The following is a 19,653-nucleotide window of genomic DNA, read 5'->3' as shown; positions in this document are numbered from 1 at the left end:
TGTGAGTAAAATAAGGTTACTAATGAGTGCTTAGTTCTGCTTAAAGGACTTTAACGTGTATTTTCTTATTTAATGTTCACACATTTAATCTTCAGAGACAGATCCTGTTATCCCCATTTTGCTCTCTAGGCTAAATGTCTAGAAGATGGAATGTTGAGTCCTATAATAATTGTATGTTTAACTTTATAAGAAACTGCTAAAGTGATTTACAGATTGGCCATAATGTTTTGCATTCCCACCAGCAATGCATTCTCTTTAAGTGTGAGTATGTAGCTTGTATTTTCATTCTCTTAACAGTGTCTTTTGCAAAGCGAAAAATATTCATTTTGATGAAGTCCAATTTATCATTTTTTTCTTTTGTACATGATGCTTTTGGTATAACATTTAAGACTCCTTTGCCTAATTTACGGTCATGAAGATTTTTCTCTTATGTTTCCTTTTAGAAGTTTTACGGTTTTATATTTTACATTTTGATCTATGATCCACACATGCCCTGCATGTGTGCCATCCAGTGTACAGTCCGGGACCTGAGTGATGCTCTATCTTGTAGCTCATGTCTCACACTTTGGTGTGCTGTTTAGGGTCAGATACATGCTTACATAGCTTGGAGGTGAGCCCAAAAGTTTATACACAATTTTATCGGATCACCTTCTTGTATTCCCTCTACTCCACAATCTCTTCCATGTTTTCTGGCTTCCCAAAGCCCAGGGCTTTCGTTTCCCTACACTGCTACACGTTTCCCATGATTTTTCCATAATATTGGGCCCATTTCCAAGCTCAAGCAGTGATAAGATTAAGAGAGAAAAAAAATGCAGTGGGACTTCTTCTGGACCTCAGTTCCTCTGGTTGGGAATTCGGGGTCCACCCAACTGTTGCTGCCATCATTACCACTGCTGCCCCAGGTTTGCCTGGTATTGGGATGAGAATGAAGTAAATGATAACAACAAACAAAAGAGGGGATTTCCCTCACTCTTTTGACCCTCAGCAGTCCTCTGTCCTGTTCCTTATGTCCCAAACAGATAATTTCTTTTGCAGTTCTGTCTGCCTTCCTTGTTGTGCAGTTCTGGCCCTTAAACTGCCTTTGAGTTCAGGTCAAGAGATTCCAGAGGAGAAAAAAAAATGGGAAATTCATCACTGTTTTAATAGTACTCTGAATTCTGGTTTCCGTCCCCAATCTATCTGCTACTACTTGCTTTTAAGAGTCCTTAGAAGACTGCTACATTCATTCTGGCCAGGGATTTTAGTTGCATTCGTTGGAAGAGACAGAGGGGAGTAAGTGTGCTTACACCATCTTGACCAGAACTGGAACCCCTCCATAGTCTTTTGGATCACAATTTCCATCTATTGCATTTAAAATATTTTTTTTTCAGACTTCACCTATTACCCAAAGTAAAGATACATCTATGACTTAAAGTAAGCCACCTATATTTGATCATACTTTATGGTAGCAAGCTAATAAATTCTCTTTGATAGAGAAGAATGTTCACTGTTTGGTAAACTTAATAAATGGGTGAAGCTTATTAACATCGATGTTCTCAAGAGCACATTGGAGGAGATAAATAAGAACATGCCTAGTGGAGGAGAGCTGGCACTTATGAACATAAAGACTATTATCTCTGAAACTGGGAAGATTCAGTACATAGAAAGAAAGCATATTAATGAACCCAGATGGCATTGGAGGCAAATTTAGGAGCTGCTAATCCCTGCTTGTTAAAAACCTAGGATATATTTAGGTTAACAATAGGTTACTAGAGTTATACAACATCTTTAATAAAATATGTCAAACTAGATTGATTTAAGCAATAAATATTTGGAGCTGTGAAACATTTTTTACAAGAGCCTACAGAAAATAGAACGTAATTTTAAACGGGGGTGAGAGGTAGGGGATATTAAGTATAAGTTTACATTCAAATGAGTAAACTGGTTTTCCATGTTTCATGACAAAGGGTATTTCTTGGACCTGCCAATTAATAAAAATTGAGACAAAATGTACAAATTGGTACACAGTCAATGCAAAATAATGAATTGATACACATTGATGAAGCAGTGCAAATTAAATATCTGAAGGGATCCTAAGCAAAGATTATCATGTTCAGAAGGAAATAAAGCAAGCTCTAGAAAGAATCTTTCTGAGCTGTTGGATGAATATAACGCTTTTTGTGAGCATTTTTCCTTAAGAGGTTTATCATTTTGAATGCAGAAATAGGAGCTGCCTGTAAAACTGATGAATCTAATCATTACATAAAATGAACTAAGCTCCCCAGAGGCTATTTCTTTCTATTCCCCATGTAAACCATGCTTTCATAAATACAATTAATTAATAACACTTTATGTGTATGTATGTGTGTGTGTATATATATGCCATAGGCAGAAAAAGAGTGTTTGGATAAGAAAAGGCTCATAGGTGGTCTTTTGGGTAGTGTTACAGCAACATTTATTGAGCACTTACTGTGTGCCCTAAATTTATACGTGCAATACTTAATCCATATAAAAATCTAAAGAGGTAGGTATTATTATTGTTCCAAGTTTACAAATAAGAAAACTGAAGCATAGAGAGGTTGAATTTCTTGCTCAAGATCCCACAGCTAGTAAGAGAGGGGGGCATGGTTGGGCCCCATACCGTCTGCCTCCAGAATGTGTGCACTGATTTACTATGTTAGTACACCAGTGAAGTAAATTGTTAAACATGCATGAGACTTTGGATGCTAGAAAGAAAACCAGGCACAACACAGCTGGATATGAAGGGAACTTGATTATACGTATTCTTCCATTATATAAAATTGACATTGCCTCACCTCAGCAATAAAGGAAGTCTGTATGTAAGCAGGTATATTTAACTCTACTATTGTTTAAGATTAAAAACTATTACTAAAGACAGTTCTCTCTTTACTACTGTGTGCATTCCCATGGTGGCTGTTATTATAAACTTTGTAGCCAGTGGGTATACATGATAAAGAAATCATTCTAGGACGACATAAAATAGGATGGGCCATAAACCCAAAATAAATTTTAAATACTTAACTAAAATAATGGTAGTGGAGACATTGCACTAGCTAAAAGTTATTCACTCTGCAATGGACACAGGGCAGTATGTGTGATTTTTTGTTTGATCTGAGGAAGGGGCTGACAGCAGGCTGACTTGGGATCCCGAATGGGGTTGGGAAATGAGCCTGAGGGTAACAAATTCCTCTAATTCCAAATTCCTATAATTGAGGAAGACAAACGTCCCTGCTTGGCTACCTGAGATCAGGGCTGGCCTTGTTTACCTTTAACTCTTCTAGATCAAGGAAAAAAATCTGCAGCAAGAAACTTCTGTGTGGCACTAGCAGGTCAACCCCATCACTCATGAGGGATGAAGATTTCCTGTGTTTGTTTTTAACTGGCCTGTCTTGCTTATAAAAGTACATCTCTTTTTCCCCAGAGAATTTGTTAATCAAGGTAGTTTGCAGGCTTCAGGAATTAGCTCATTTATTTGGGGCAGCAGAAGAATGAACCAGTTGGGAGCGCAGGCCTTGGGCTCAGGCTGCCTGGCCTTGTAGTCTGACTCTGTAGCCGGACAGTGGGGTGACCCTGGGCCACTTTGCCAGGCCTCACCCACCCTAGGAGGCAGCTACTGCTATCATCCCCGTTTTATAGATTAGAGGCTGAGTCACGGGGAGGTCTTATGCCTGGCACTTTATTTTCTAAGTGTCTAGCACAGAGTAAATAGTCAATAAAAGCCAGCTATTACTCTTTGAGATGTTCGAAGCAAAAATCTGGAAACTGTAGAAGTCATCTTGCTGGGGGCACTTTCTCATATTGTCTGGAATACAAGTTCTGAATTGCTCTGGTGTGCAAGGCTTTCTGTACTGTGGCTGAGGTATTTCGAAGAGATGGGTCCAGCATTCCTATCTGGGAGAAGCCAGGAAATGTTGGCACTGTGGTATGGGCTCCATTCTCATGAGTTCTGTTAACTCCATGTGACACCCTACCCTAAACTAAGGATGGGGTTACCATCCCAGATTACTTACCACTGCCGGAGAGCTCTGCCCCACTGGTTTCTGAGGTGTATTTGTAGGCATGTGTAATTATTTGGTGGACAATACTGTTTATTGGCCTCTGTAGGGCAAAGCCTGACACCTTCGATCTCTTGTTTCTTGGCTAACAGCAGAGCTAGTCCTTGGAGACTGGGAACTGGGTTTTCCTCACCACCAGCATTGATGTAATTCACAGAAGGGAGGATATCTGGATTCTAATCGAGAAACCATTCTGCTTACTTTTACATGAAAACCTCCAAAATAATACTGGGGGAGTCTTTTCATTTTCTCTAGAATTTTAAGAAACAAAGGTTTGTGATTTATTTCAAATGCTGCATTAAAAATATTTGTTATTATTAAAAAAACATCAGCTTTAGGACAAGAAATTTGAATGCGCTTAGGATAAAACTTAACCAATGAAGAATTTGTTTCATATGTTAAGATCATGCTGAGTCCCTTTAAGCATGAAGTCATTGCTGTTTTAAAGTTTTTCTATCAAAGTGCAACTCATATTAATATTATCAATTTTTACCTTACATAAAACATTTTATCTGCATCTTATGGTGGTAGTTTGCAGCTGAATGGCAAATTTTATAGGAACTAAAACAAATAAATAAATAAACTCAAGTACATACCTAATAATTTAAGAGAAAAAAAATGTAGAAATTTAAAAAAAACAAAAAGGGAGGGCAATGTCAAATGTATAAATAAATCATAACCAAGTGAGGATGCCTGAGTTCATTCAATATTACATTTGTACACCTGCCCCTTGGGTTTCCCTTTATGTATCGTCTTATTAAAGCCCCAATTTACTAACATTCTGGCGTTTTATGGAAAGAAGCTGACATGAAAGTTGGTCAATGAGACGTTGCTCTGTAAAGAAGCAAAGTCTTGCTAAATATAGTGTAAATGATGGACAACTATCATTTAAAAGTGATAATGAAATGAAGGATTTCTTTGATAGCATTATAAACCACAGTGGAAGTGGGGCATATGCTGGTATCACTGTAACATGGTCAAACCAAATTTATGTCGTGCTTGTGTGTGTGTCTGAACACACACTAACTTAATGATCCTATTCTTTTACGCTTATTGTATTGTGCTCTATTTCCTTCTCGTTGATCAATGCACAATGAATTTTTCTCTTCAAGTTAGCCCCTGCTTCCCTCCAGCATAGGTGCTAAAATTTTTAAACTTGAGGCTCAGGTGTGGGGCCCTGGGCAACCCCAGCCAAATCTGACAGTATTTAATATTAGCCCCATCTCTATGTGGGGTTATAAGTCTAAACCAGTGGTTCTCAAAATGTGGTCCTAGAGCCAGCAGCAACAGCATTGCCTGGAGTGTGGTTAAAATGCAAATACTTAGGCCCTGAACCAAACCTACTTGATCAGAACCTCTGGGGCAGGGGCCCAGCAATCTGGAGGTTTAATGAGCCCTCCAGTTGGTTCCGATGTTCATGAAAGTTTGAGAGCCTTTGGTCTTAACTTGGTCTTGCTGCCCTGTATCCTGTCTGCCTGGGTTGACTTCCTAGATACACACATACCTATAAAGCTCAGTTATCCCCTCTGATTTCCTCATGACTGGGTCTCTGTCTCTCTGACTGGGTTTATGCCCTGATTTCAGATTAACACTCTAGCTCCCAGCTGGGATTTCCACCTGGCCTGCTGGACCAGAGCCCTGTCAGCTCCTTTCCTTAAATATATCACAGTCCTGCTTTTACTCTTCTCCCCTCCTGGCTGGTGGACAAGTCTGGCATTGAATCAGTTGGGCCGTTTGGAGACAATTCGCACTGGGGCATCTCCACGACCTGGCAACTCCATGCTGTGTCTCCCAGCAGGCCATAATAGCACTGGCCTAAGATGACCTCCAGGCCCCTCACCCGTGGACGTTATAGTTGACATTACTATCCTTCTTTATTAGTCCCTGTCCTATAACCTGATAAACATTCTAACTGCCTAAGGCCCCATTTTATATTACCCTGTCCCTACTGATCTGGATATCAAGAGACTACATGAGCTATGACATCTATCTGAAGTCAGTGGATACCTTTGGAAAACACTACAGTAGAGTTAGGTAAACATTTTAGGGTAAAACATGTTATTGATTTGGGGACAAATCCTTCAGGGTAAAGAAAGACAATAGTAGAAAATAAGTTATATTTGAATTACTTTAAGAAAATGTTGCCGGCACCACTTTATGTTCTGAATATTCTAATTTACCTGATAGAGCATTCAATACATTTATCTTGTGAGGATTGGTATCCTCTAACTTCTGCTTTCCAAGTCCTAATTTTTCCATGCATGGATCCACCTACTGAATTTATTTTCCCGAAACCTGAACACACCATTATCTTACTATCAGTTTACAGGAGACTCAACACTATAGCGTTTAATAAAATATTCGTGCTCATCCAGAGGAGCCTATAAGCAGCTACCACCGTGAAAGAAATTGAAGGTCACATTTATATGCCTAGAAAATAGTTCAACAAGTATTTCAAAACATTCTCCATTTCAACCTTTGGTCAAAGCCCTTTTATGTGTTAGCAATATTCACAATACTTGAAGAGGTCCTTTTTTCCTTGAATTCTGTTTAATGCATAACCACTTGGCCCAGTTTAGACATAAGCTTTCTTACCCTAAACTCATGAGTCCTGCTTCTGCTTCTATTTGTCAGATGGATAGAAATTTGTCAGTAAAGGCTTAACAAAAGGAATTTACATGTGTGGTTATATTCATTCAATTTTTCATGGAGCAATTATTTATTCCATTCTACTATGTGCCAAGCACTACATTGGTGCTGGAATACCAGAGTCCTTGCCTGAAAAAAAATCTTCTTGGAAATCCCTTCCCAGTCAGATGGATCTTTTCTTGTCAGAGGTGGTGGGTATGGATTTGCCTCACAGAGAATGGGTGGGGACCATGGAGGGGCTGCATGATCATCAAGATGTATGGCTTTGGAAAGTAAAATGTGATTTATGCAAAGCACTGTTACATTCTGGGATATGAAAATGAGGACCCAGATCAAAGAAACAAAGACAACAACATTTTACTTTTTCACAATTGGCACAAACTATTCATTTTTCATCATATCTTCTACTATCTGCACACTTTGGGTTAATACCAATCATCTTCCAAGCACTGCTTATTGGATGGCCCCTAACTGAAGTGTTGACCCGATTTTCCTTTAAGAAATTGTCTAATCTGTGTCTATAGCATCCCTCTGGCCAAACATATGGCTGAATAATCAAATGCATTTAAGCATTTCCTGTGTCTCTAATTCTATCCTAAGTGCTGTGACAAATTAAAAACTAAGCAAATTCATTTTCTCCTTGGTATTATAGCTTTTTCTGTATAAATTCTACTGTATCATAAGTATCTTGAGGACAAGACTCATGTCTTACTCATTTTTGTAAACGCCATAGATTATCACATTATACTCAGTAAATATGATTGAATGGAAAAATTCATAAAGAAATTCATTTCTAGGGACTGTAGACTATAAACATCATCCTGAGATTTCTAGAACTCTTGGAAAAGGCAATTCTGTTGGTGATAGGTCATACCGTTTCACCTTGTGAATGAAGGTCAACTTGACCCCAGGGAAAGTTAGTGTACAGACATGCCATTGTACTCTTGACCAGTCAGCAACATCAGAAACGGAACAGTGCAGCCATGCCTCATAATGATTTCCTTTGTTAAGCAGTGTCACTCACCTGATCTGAAGCCAGGTCAGCATGGGGGTTGTTCCTCCTCCGAATACCCAGACTGTGAAGAACACCAGGAGCAGAGTGGTGGTAAACATCATTTGCTTGGGCTGAGATCCTGTGTTCCGAATAGCTAAGGCAAAAGCTATCGCTCCTCGCAAACCTTACAGAGAAAAACCAAAGAAGGAAAAGAAACATCTGCACGAGTGTCATTCTCATTTCATTGAATTTATCTTTACAATTTACTGACAAACACAATTACATTTTAAAATTAAACTTTTAATTTTGAGATAACTGTAGACTCACATGCAGTTGTAAGAAATAATAGGGACTTCCTGTGTGCCCTTTCCTTCTCCCCAGTGGTAACGTCTCGTCTTGCAAAACTATCTAGTACAATATCACACCCAGGACTTTGACACTGATATAGTCAAGATTCAGTACAGTCCCAACACCATAAAGGTCCCTCATGTTGCCCTTTATAACCACACCTACTTCTCTCCCACAAACTCAACATCTGGCAGCCAGTAATCAATCCTCCATTTCTATAATTTTGCTGATTCAGGAATGTTATATAAATGGAATCGTGAAGTATGTAGCCTTTTGTAATTGGCTTTTTTTCACCCAGCGTAATTTTTGGATACTCATCCAGGTTGCCAAATGTATTGATAGTTTGTGCCTTTTTATTGTTGAGTAGTATTTCCATGGTATGGATATTCCACAGTTTGTTTAACCGTCAACTGTTAAAGGACATCTGGGTAGTTTCCAGTTTTTGGCTATTACAAATTAAGGCCTTTGTGTGAGTGAACGTAAGTTTTCAGCTCTCTGAGATAAATGGCCAGGAGTGCAATCACTGAGTTATATGGTATTTGCATGTGTTTTTTTTATTAATTGATTTTAATTAAAAATTTTATTGAAGTAACATTATTTAAATTTATATGTATAACATTGTATATATTATAACATGTTTCACGTGTACATTATATTTCTTTTTTAAATTTAATTTTATTTAATTTTTTTATATAGCATGTTTTTAAAAGAAATTACTACCAAACTTTTCCAGAATGGCTCTACCATTTTACATTCCCAGCAGCAATAGATAAGTCATCCAGTTTCTCCGCCTTTACCAGCCTTTAGTGTTGTCATTATTTTAAATTTTAGCCATGTTGATAGCTTGTTGGGGTTATAATTTCCATTTTCCTAATGGTATTTACATTTTTTAATGTGCTCATTTGTGATCTATCTACCTGCTTGGGTGAAATGGCTCTTTGTGTCTTTATCTCATTTTCTAATTGAATTGTTAGATGTTTGTTAAATTCTGAGAGTTCTTTATATATTCTAGATAATAGTCCTTTGTTGGATATATAGTTTGCAAATATTTCCTCCCACTTTGTAGCTTTTTATTGATAAAGTCTAATCTGTTGATTTTTCCTTTTATAAATCATCTATTTGGAGCCAAGTCTAAGAACTCTTTACTTAGCTCTAGGTCCTGAAGATTTTCCCTTATATTTTAAAATTTTTTCTAAAAGTTATTTAGCTTTACATTTTACGTTTAAGTCCATGCTCATCTTGAGTTAATTTTGGTATAAGGGGAGAGTTTTAGGCTGAGGAATTTTTTTTTTTTTTTTTTTTTTTTTTTGCCTATGGATGTTTAATTGCTCTACTGAATTGCTTTTGTACCTTTGTCAAAAACCAATTGGGTGTATTTGCATGGCTCTATTCCTGGGTTCTCAATTCTGTTCCATTGATCTATGTGTCTATTCCTATTCTGCTGGTACACTGTCATGATTATTGTAGGTATATTGTAGGACTTAGTATCGGGTAGACTTCCTGCACTGTTGGTGGGAATGTAAATTGATACAACCACTATGGAAAACTTTATGGAGGTTCCTTAAAAAACTAAAAATAGAACTACCATATGACCCAGCAATCCCACTACTGGGCATATACCCTGAGAAAACCATAATTCAGAAAGAGTCATGTACCACAATGTTCATTGCAGCACTATTTACAATAGCCGGGACATGGAAGCAACCTAAATGTCCATTGACAGATGAATGGCTAAAGAAGATGTGGCACATATATACAATGGAATATTACTCAGCCATAAAAAGAAATGAAACTGAGTTATTTTTAGTGAGGTGGATGGATCTAGAGTCTGTCATACAGAGTGAAGTAAGTCAGAAAGAGAAAAACAAATACCTTATGCTAACACATACATATGGAATTTAAAAAAAGAAATGGTACTGATGAACCTAGTGGGAGGGCAGGAATAAAGACGTAGACATAGAGAATGGACTTGAGGACATGTGGCAGGTGGGGAAGGGGGAAGCTGGGGCAAAGTGAGAGTAGCATCGACATATATACACTACCAAATGTAATATAGTTAGCTAGTGGGAAGCAGCAGCATAGCACAGGGAGATCAGCTTGGTGCTTTGCTACGACCTAGAGGGGTGGGATAGGGAGGGTGGGAGGGAGGCTCAAGAGGGAGGGGATATGGGGATATATGTATGCAGATGGCTGATTCACTTTGTTGTACAACAGAAAACAACACAGTACTGTGTAGCAATTATACTCCAATAAAGATCTATTTTAAAAAAACTCGGGTAGAGTGATTCTTATTTTTCATTTTCAAAAGTGTTTTAAATATTCTAGATCTTTTGCCTTTCCATAAAACTTTAAAAGAATATTGTCTGTATATACAAAAAAAATCTTTCTGGGCACAAATACTTTTAGAAAATCAAGTGTGTGAGACAACAAGGAAAACCAAGCTTATGGACCATTGAAAATTAATGAACGATTAAATGACATTTAAGAATTATTCCAGCCTGAGAACATACTTTTACAAAGTCTATAATCTAAACTTACCTATTAAAACCTGCTTTTTTGTCTATTTTTCTTCTTTAATAATAATATGTTAATTGAGTTTTTATGAATCCATATTAAATATATTTGCAAGAAGAGGTTAAAGAAGATTAAATGCTAAAATTTCAAATCAAAGTGTGATGACATTATAAAAACAGATGTAGACTTTGAAGAAAAGTAAATAAAAGCACAAGTAGTAAAATAAAAAAGTTAAAATCGAAAATCTCTCTTGGGTAACACAAGACTTATAAGACATTTACAAGCTCTGTTATACCACGTAACAGGGGCAAATAAACATTTATAATGATAGCAAGTATAAGTCAAAGATAGTGATTTTTGTTACTTTTATAGGAAGGTTTAAGTCACATACATAAAATTTCAATGGTCCATTTTTTATAATATTCATTGTATTAATATCATCTAGGTTTCTAATTTTCTAAATCTTTATTCATACATTAAAAGACTTTTAGAAATTGGATACAGGGTAGGATGAGAAAAACTGTAACTACCTTGGTCTTTATCCTTGGCTTGGCAACTTAGAATATAATGCTCCTTTCTTATCTTTACACTGAGAATATACAAGAGACAAGTTGCATAACACAAGATCCAGAGTATTAGAATAGAGAGACTTAATATATTTTGCCTGAAACAAGGAAGCCTCAGAAAGAGAGAGGAACATGCACTCTGATTATAAAATTATCTTCAAGGAACAAAATGTAATGGAGGAAGAAAATTATTCTAAATCTCCATGTAGACAAGGAAATGGCCTGAAGATAAGAAAGATAACATTTGAAGTAGATATTAATAAAGAAAAGTTCTTATACATCAGAAATTCTGAACACTTAGATGGCTGTACTCAAGAAGAGTACACCAGAGACGTTCATGCACTTAGACCCAGCTGGGGACAAGAGAGTGGGGATATTAATAACCCTTATTACTGGAGAATATTTCAATAATGTTCTCTCCAGGAAATACAAATGGTGTCATTAGGGAATGAGAACTGAAAGAAACAGTTTTCCAACAGCCTTCTATATCTGAGGAGAAAATTTATAGGTTAAGGTAAAGCTGCTAGCAGTGTTTAATCAGGACAAGATTGGAGATAGAAAGTGATCTTTTCTTTTTCTCTTTTCCTCAAGCTCACATTGCCAGAAGTGTCCATAAAGAAGGATTACTCCAGTTAAGTAGTGTGTATTAGAAATATTAAGTGATAAGACTCTAAGTATTTGTTTTCATTATATTGAATATCTGTGTGTGTGTGTGTGTGTATGTTTTTGGCTTTGTTTTTTCATTTTTTGTTTTGTTTTGTTTTTACTTTGAATTTTGTGAGAAAGAAAAAAATAGAGACTGGAATAAAAGTTAAAACTTGCTATATCATGTTTATTGTAAAGTTCATGTTAATTATCAAGGGCAAGGAAGGACATAATCATTTATCTTCCTGAATATGTTTAATAATGTATTGTTATTATGTTAAACTAGCATAACTAGGCTCTTAAATCTAAATTATCTATACATGAGCAGTTCTGAGTTTAAAAATATACTCAAAAGATATATGTTATTCTGACTTCTAAAAAAATCTATATCCTATAAATAAAACTCTATATTTACAGGAGATGCAATGTAGAGATCTCTTTAAAAAAAAAAGAAGAAAGAAAAAAGCAGCCACTGCCTTGTACTTGTACTTGTGGAATATTAAGAAACATTGATATTTAGAACCAACTTCCAGATGGCTCGATAAGAGGAGCCCTTCCCCATATAATGGTTACCTAAAAAACCACAGAAACAGTGTGCTTTCGGAGAAGAGAGTATCTGCCTGTAGCCCTGGCCACTTGTTGCAAATATGGCTCATGCCACATGTGAGATGGCCTAGTAGCATGGGAAGCATGGAACTGAGAAAGGTGAGGTCACTAAGTAGACAAAGCGAAGCTCATTTAGAACTCTAGATGAGAACAACTGCCTACATACCATTCATCCTTTATGATGCCACAGTTATTGATCACACGTTTGGCACCTAGACAATTGTCAAATCAATGGCCATTCATTGCTTCATTCAGCACATATGTGTCTTAGTCTGACATAACAAAATACCATAGTCTGGGTGGCTCCAGCAACAGAAAATATTTCTCACAGTGTGGAAGCTGGGCTGTCTACGATCAGGGTGTCAGCATGGCCGGGTCTGGTGAGAGCTTTCTCTCTGGCTTGCAGAAGGCTACCTGCTTGCCACGCAAGAGCAAGCTCAGTGGTGTCTCTTCTTAATTCTATCATAGGGCGCCCCACCCTCATAACCTCATCTAAACCTAATTGTCTCCCAAAGGCTCCATCTCCAAATAACATCATATTGGAAGTTAGGGCTTCAACTTATGGATTTGAAGGGGACACATTATGTGAGGGGAGTCCACAGCAATATGTACTGATTATCTGTTATGTGGAGGCTCTGGGCACACTTACCCTATCTCCTTCACACCACGGATTTGGGAAACAGAGGACTTTAGGACTGAAATAAATTACTTAGGCTACCAGCAAAATACTAGAAATTAAAGATTAGTATTGACTTAGGAGTTTCTTTTAGCAAAACACTATTTTCCAAGAACACATGCCATTTTGCTTACAAACCAGGAAATTCAGAACTCATTGTCAAAACTTGTGTTTTATTTTGTTTTATGGGTACTTTGATTCTTTGGATTTACCTTTCTTTTTCTCTTTGCTTTGGCCAACTAATGGACATAATTTTACACTTTTGGGGGTTATAGACTATATCACCTCATTTTAGATGGGTTAACTGTTCAGAGACTTTGACATATTTCACATACTCAGTTGGAAAGTTAGCATCATCTTGGGGAACAAAAGAATTACCTGAAATTAAATGTGGTTTCATTTAAAATTGGCCTCTAAGGGATTCTTATGTTAATTATGTTGATGTTCTATTCATAACAATAGAAGACTATTGAACCAAGGAAAGCTTTCAGGCAAGGACCCCTGCTGCAGAAAAAGTGCAGCTTCCTGTTTATCTTTAAACAGCAAAAGTGAAACTTAATCTGTTATAAATTTGCAGATGTGTTCTGAACAGGGTGAAGGTCATATACAGCTACATTTAAATCACAAGAATACAAGTACCACCTAAGGCATTTTCATTGAAGGTGCAAAGCAAGAGTCTAAACCTAAACATTTATTGAGCACTCACTCTGTGCTACCTGTTACCCAAGGCACAGTGGGGAGATGCAATGGCGAGGAAGCTTGGGCTCCTCTATTCTAGGGCTCATGGTTCTACAAAAATGAGTCTCTTAACAGGTAAATTATGATCAAGTATATTAGAGGTATAAAGAGTATGCTTTGCATGTATAGTCTGATGAAGAAAAAGGTAAGATTGCTAAACTTCATGAGGGCCCAAATCATGGCCATTGTCAACAAATGTGCAATGTTTAAGGCACTGAAATCAATGGTGGGGTGAAAGAGGTCTTTGCACATGTGGTTTTCTATACTTGAATCATTTTTCTCCCATTCAAATTTTCTCTAGTTCTTTCTTCTATAACCCTCACCCAAATTTCACCTAATTCCAACTGATCTTCAGAGCTCAGCTGAGCCTCTGATTTCTCTAGGAAGCCTCCACTGAGGTCTGGGCCTGGGTTAGGCTGACATTCCCAGTACAAACTGTGCTTGGCCTATCAGGTGACTTATGACATTACACTTAATTGGCTGGCTCTTTGTTTATCCACACACGTAGAGCAATGCCAAGCACATAAAAGGTCAATGAACAGATGAATGTTCTGATTCTTCATGATTCTTGATTACAAATGGAAAAGTGATTGATACCTCTTAGTTCAATGGAATGGTTGAGTAATTGTTTCTTCAAGTTTGGCTTCTGCCCTTTTATTATTTATTGAGACCCTTAAAGCCTCGTACTGAGAGTCAAGAGACCTGGGATCTGTTCTCAGGCCTGCCCGACAGGATGCGTGATCATTTGCCTCATCTGAATCTGTGCTGTCTCATCACTAAATGGAGGTTTTTAAGACTAGCTTGTGGCCTTTAGCCAGAAGTGCACATCAGAGTCAACTGTGAAACTTAAAAATGTATGAGTTATTCATGCTAGTGTCCTAACTCTAGAGATTTGGATTCAGCAGAGAATGAGTTACCTGAAAGCTCAGGCTCCTCTCTCTTCCCTCTGTACCACCTTGGTCCAAGGCCCATCACCTCACACTCTGACTGTGCCCCTGACCAACACCCTGGTCTCTTGGCCTAACAGCCTCCATCCTTTCTTCCTTCCAGACTATCGATGTCCCTCTGAACAGTTTCCTCAGAATCTAGCTTTATGAGGTGGTGATCTGACCCAGAAACCATAAGTGGCTTCCTACAGCCCATAGAAACACTTCAATCAGAATTTTGCCCCCCTTTCCGGGTCTACCTCCCCTTGTCCACTGAGAGCTTTGCATACCAACAAGGTGGTCTTCTTTCTCTCTGTAAACAATTGTTATCCTTGCCCCTATGCCATGATCCCACCGTTAAGCCTGTGTTTCACTTCTTTCCGCCTCTATTCCACCCCCATGAAGTTTTCCTGGAATACTCCAGTCCACATTGCTCTCTCTTTCTTGGAAATCCTATAAAACATATTGCTCATGCCACTCATATTATTAAATGATAGTCTGAGATGAATCAGTAGTTTAATATGATCTATTCTTTACTCTCAATTATTAATCTTTTAAAAGGTTGGAATTACAACTTCTTTACACAACTTAATATCTCTAATAGTATCCAAAACATGAAACTCAGTAAACGCTTTTGAATTGAATGATTACAGTGGCTTCAGACTCTCAAGATACGAGGTGGTGACGTTCATGTGTTCCTTCATCATTCGGGCTCTAGGAGATAGCAGAAAACAAGAGATAGTTTCTGCCTTAAAGGGGTTTCCAGATTAGTTTAAAATAGAAAAAAAAAAGTAATATGTAAGTTGTTGTGAAGGAAACAAAAGTAGGATAAGAAGATAGAAGATATATTTATGTGAAGGGTTGGAGTGTTCAGGGTGGTTAGGAAAACCACTTTGGTTAGGTGACATTTGAGCATAGACTCTAATGAGGGAGAGGCCATGTGGGTGTCTGGAAGAAAAGCACTCCAGGCTTCTGGAACAGTAGGCGCAAAGGCCCTGAGGCAAGGATATGCCTGATATGTTCACAGAGCAGCAAAGGGGCTGGTGTGGCTAGAATGGAATCAATGGGGGGCGGGAGGGGTGGGGGTGAATGGAAGGAGATAATGCCAAAGAGGTAACCGAGCCAGATCATGCCGGGCTCTTGAACAGCAAGGCTTTTGAATTTTATTTTGAGACGGAAAACTTCAGGAAGGTTTTTGGCAGGGTAGTGCTAGGATCTATTCTATGATTAAAAGGATCACTCTGGCTCTGCTATGAAAAACAGATCTCCAGGCTGGAGGCAGGAGGTCAGTGAGAAGCCTGTTGCATAATCCAGGCAAGAAGCGGAAGTGCATCAGAACAGGATGGTAGCATGGTAAGTACTGGAATAATGTCAAAGGTTGACAATATTTGCTGATGGGTTGGATGAGGCGTAGGAGAAGAAGAGAGAACTCCAAGAACTTATGGCCTGAACAACTGGAAGAATTGGGGGAAACTGTGGGAAGAGCATATTGGGGTGTCTGGGGGAGATCAAGGGTTATATTCCAGCCATGTGAAATCTATGATCCCTGGTATTGATACAAGCGCAGAGGTTGAGTGGGTGGTTGGATCTAAGAGTCTGGAGTTCAGGGGAGAGGTTAGAGTCTTCTTTACTGGAGACAGTGGGGAGTTAGGAGGAAAGTTTGGAGTTTGAAAAGTGTGGGAAGATAAAGCTTATTTTAAACCATGTTTTTTCTTGCTTTAAGGACTTTGTGCTGCTCTTCTCAGGCTTCCCCTCGCCCCCTTCCCCAGTCTCCCCTGCCGGCCCCCAGCCCTGGCTGCTCCTCTTCATCATTTCAGTCCTCAGAAAGGCTGCCCTGACCATGCCATCTAAGTGCCCTCCACTTGAACCCAGGCCTTTTTTACATGTCATTTATTACACGGATCACCATCTGAAATTATAAGTTTGTTTTTTAGCCTTTAAGACATGTGTCCCTCCACAAGAAAGTGAGCTCAGTGACAGCAGGCCCAGTGCTAGGATGGTGCCTCTCATATAGTAGGCACTCCTTAAGCATTGGATAAATGCATGAGTGAATGGATGAGGGAAAGATCATATTTTGCCTTTGAAACACAATTGGAATCCAAAGGAAAATGAACAGTAGTTGGACAGGGATGGAGAAATGTCCCTGAGAAACTGACCCATTCTTTAAAAGAAATATCCCTTAGATAAGTTATTTTGCTGCCTTTCTTTTCATTTGGGATATAATCCATTGCAATACCTTTTTTCCTTTCATTTCAAGTACATCACTCTGATAAATCAAACCCTAGTTTGAGTCTACAATAGAATTATGTATTGCTTTTACCTTTGCTGAAGTCCCATGGCCTTGCAAAAGGTAACTACTTTCAGCAAAAATGTCAGTCTGATTTCAAAATACATTTTCTAGGATAGTACAACCTTGTTATACAGTCCCATTTTCAGTTCAACGTCGTTTTATCACATGGAAACGAAGCCAACAGATTGTTTCAGTGAAAAAGCCTCTGCATTCAAAAATAAATTGAGTTTTTCTGGAAACTAAGTCTGTGTTAGACAAGCAGAACTTTCTTTCCTTCATCTCTCTTCCTGAACTTGAATCATTTAAACCTAAGGCCACTGAGAAGGAATGCGACGTAACTTCAATATATTTTTGCATAAAATGAAGTGTGTTTTTGGACAACTTAGGCAGCCAGGAAGGGTAATTGTAAATAGGATTAGCTCTGTCACAGCTCTGAGTCAACATGCATAGATGCCTCTGTCTTTGGAAGTTTATTTTTACGTAGGGAAGGTAGATGTGGTAGGAAACTGTGGAATAATCCTTGCCACTAGCTGAAATCTTCAATGGAGGGTTTCAAGAGAAAGGCTAAGAGAGATCAGAAGAAAGTCAACTTTCTGTGAGCAGTACCCAACTTATGGCCAGCTTGTGTTTCAAAGGTCAACTTATAAGTTTCCTATTTGACCAGTGGTTCTCAACTTGGGTGAGTTTGTCCCCCAGGGAATATTTGGCAACGTCTGAGGACATTTGTGATTGTCCACAACTGGAAGGTGGGAGGCGCTAATGTTAATCTAGTGGGTAGAGACCAGGGGTGCTGCTAAATATCCTACCATGTACAAGACAGACCCCACAAAAAGGAATTATCAGCCCCCAAATATCAATAGTTGCTGGTTTGAGAAAGACACTGGATTGCTTTTTCCCATAGGAGCAACGCTAAAAATGTTCCTACTGCAGAGGGCTATTTTGGCAAAGATGGCTATCTGTCCACCGGAACCTATTTTTATCATCCATGCTATGCTGCTATAACTGCATAAACTACATTTCCTAGCGTCTCTTGCAGCTAGGAATACAGCTGGTTCTCACCAGAGAAATGAGAGCAGAGGTGACACATGTCATTTCTGGGCCCAGGCTTTTAAGAAAAGCTACCAACCCCAGTCTCTCTTTCCCGTTCCACCAGCCAGTTATAAATCATGATGAATCCCTATAGCAGTAGCTCCCAGACTTTAGCTACATCAGAATTACCTGGAGGACCTGTTCAACCTTAGATTGTTGGGCTCCACCCCCAGAGTGTCTGATTTCAGTCAGTGGGTGGTGGGGCTTGAGGATTTGCATTTCTAACAAGTTTCCAGGTGTTGCTGATACTGCTGGTCCGGGAACCACACTTTTAGAACCCTTGACTTAGGGGATTATGATGCCACAAGATGGAAGGAGCCTGGTGATATCTGAATCACCACCTGGAGGAGAGGCATCTTTCCCCCACCCTCATGTTAATATCAACCCTACCTATGACTTGAATGAGAGAGGATTTACTACTGTGGTTCAACAACTGAATTTTAGGAGTCTGTGTGTTCTAGCAGCTTAGCCTATCATAAGGCTCTCTACATCTACCTACCCTACATCTCTCTCCCTTACATGTCCCTGTAGAATCACAGAATATTTTCTTAACAGATGAGGGAATATGGGCTGGGAAGGATGGAGTAGCCAAGGTTACATAGTAAATGGTATGGCTCGTTATTCAATCTGTTTCATTCCCCACATTGAATATATAACCCATAACAAAGATAAAAAATCATGATTATCTTAATAATTTGAATTTTTAGGAAAGATGCGAAGAAGAAAATTTTCTTCCACTTTCCTAGGCAGATGATCAACCTGAGGCAACATTTTGAAAAAGATGTTTTGCCTTTGCTCTCCCTCCCCAATTCTTTCTGTGCCTTCTCTCTCTGTGTCTCTGTGTCTCTGTCTCTCTCTCCCCTTCCGCACATTACTGCCATCGTGCTGCCCTCCCCATCCCAGTCCCAGCCACCCTACTCTAAAATGATCGGTTTTTGACTCTCCAGTCAAAACCCCCATTTCTGCATGCAGCCAAAATGAGCTTCCTGCCAGGAAGAAAACAATTGGAAGGAAGAAATCTGCTGGGGAAGGGTAGCACACAATTCTCCTGAAGGGCGTGCTTTTTAAAATAGCTAACATGCATGCTTTCACGTTTACTTGTGGAATTTAAAACAGCTCCAGGAAGGTCTAGTGACATTTTTCAGGCACTGAGGGAAGTGGACGGTGAGTGGGACTGAGGATCCTGTAAAGGGAGGAAAAGGCTGTTATTCACAGGCAGGGCATCTCTGGTGTCTCCTTCTGCCCTCGAGTGCGACCACAGGTCTCTAAAAGTTCCTGGTGCTTTTGGAAGAGGGTCAGTGGGAGGCTGGGCAGTGCGGCTGGGACCCAGCCCTACTCACAGAGGTTTGGTCTGTCTGTGAAGGATTTGGTTGCCCGAACAGCACTGGAATGTCCCCAGTATATTACAGCAAGTGCCGAAAATTCCTAAATGATGTAATGGCCCTATGGAAATTTAGCACAAGGCATTTTTAAATGTAACTGCTTCTTGCTTATTTGCACATATAACTTACTAGAGTCAGTCCTATTGACTTCTTCTGAACTCTATCCACAGAACCT

The 19,653-nt window shown here is 38.9% G+C and overlaps 1 protein-coding gene across 1 annotated transcript in view; it reads right to left on the bottom strand.

The window, feature by feature from the left end:
- Positions 1–19,653, bottom strand: part of SLC9A9 (solute carrier family 9 member A9) — a 536,019-nt gene that overhangs the window by 182,821 nt on the left and 333,545 nt on the right. The window contains exon 12 of the mRNA XM_059920157.1: positions 7,729–7,882. Coding sequence (XP_059776140.1) covers positions 7,729–7,882 — 154 coding nt within the window. The remainder of the gene's footprint in view (positions 1–7,728; positions 7,883–19,653) is intronic.

Source organism: Balaenoptera ricei, chromosome 4, assembly GCF_028023285.1.
Source record: "Balaenoptera ricei isolate mBalRic1 chromosome 4, mBalRic1.hap2, whole genome shotgun sequence".
Taxonomy (NCBI): Eukaryota; Metazoa; Chordata; class Mammalia; order Artiodactyla; family Balaenopteridae; genus Balaenoptera; species Balaenoptera ricei.
The sequence above is the reverse complement of the archived record's forward strand: the minus strand, read 5'-3'. Positions and strand labels throughout refer to the sequence as shown.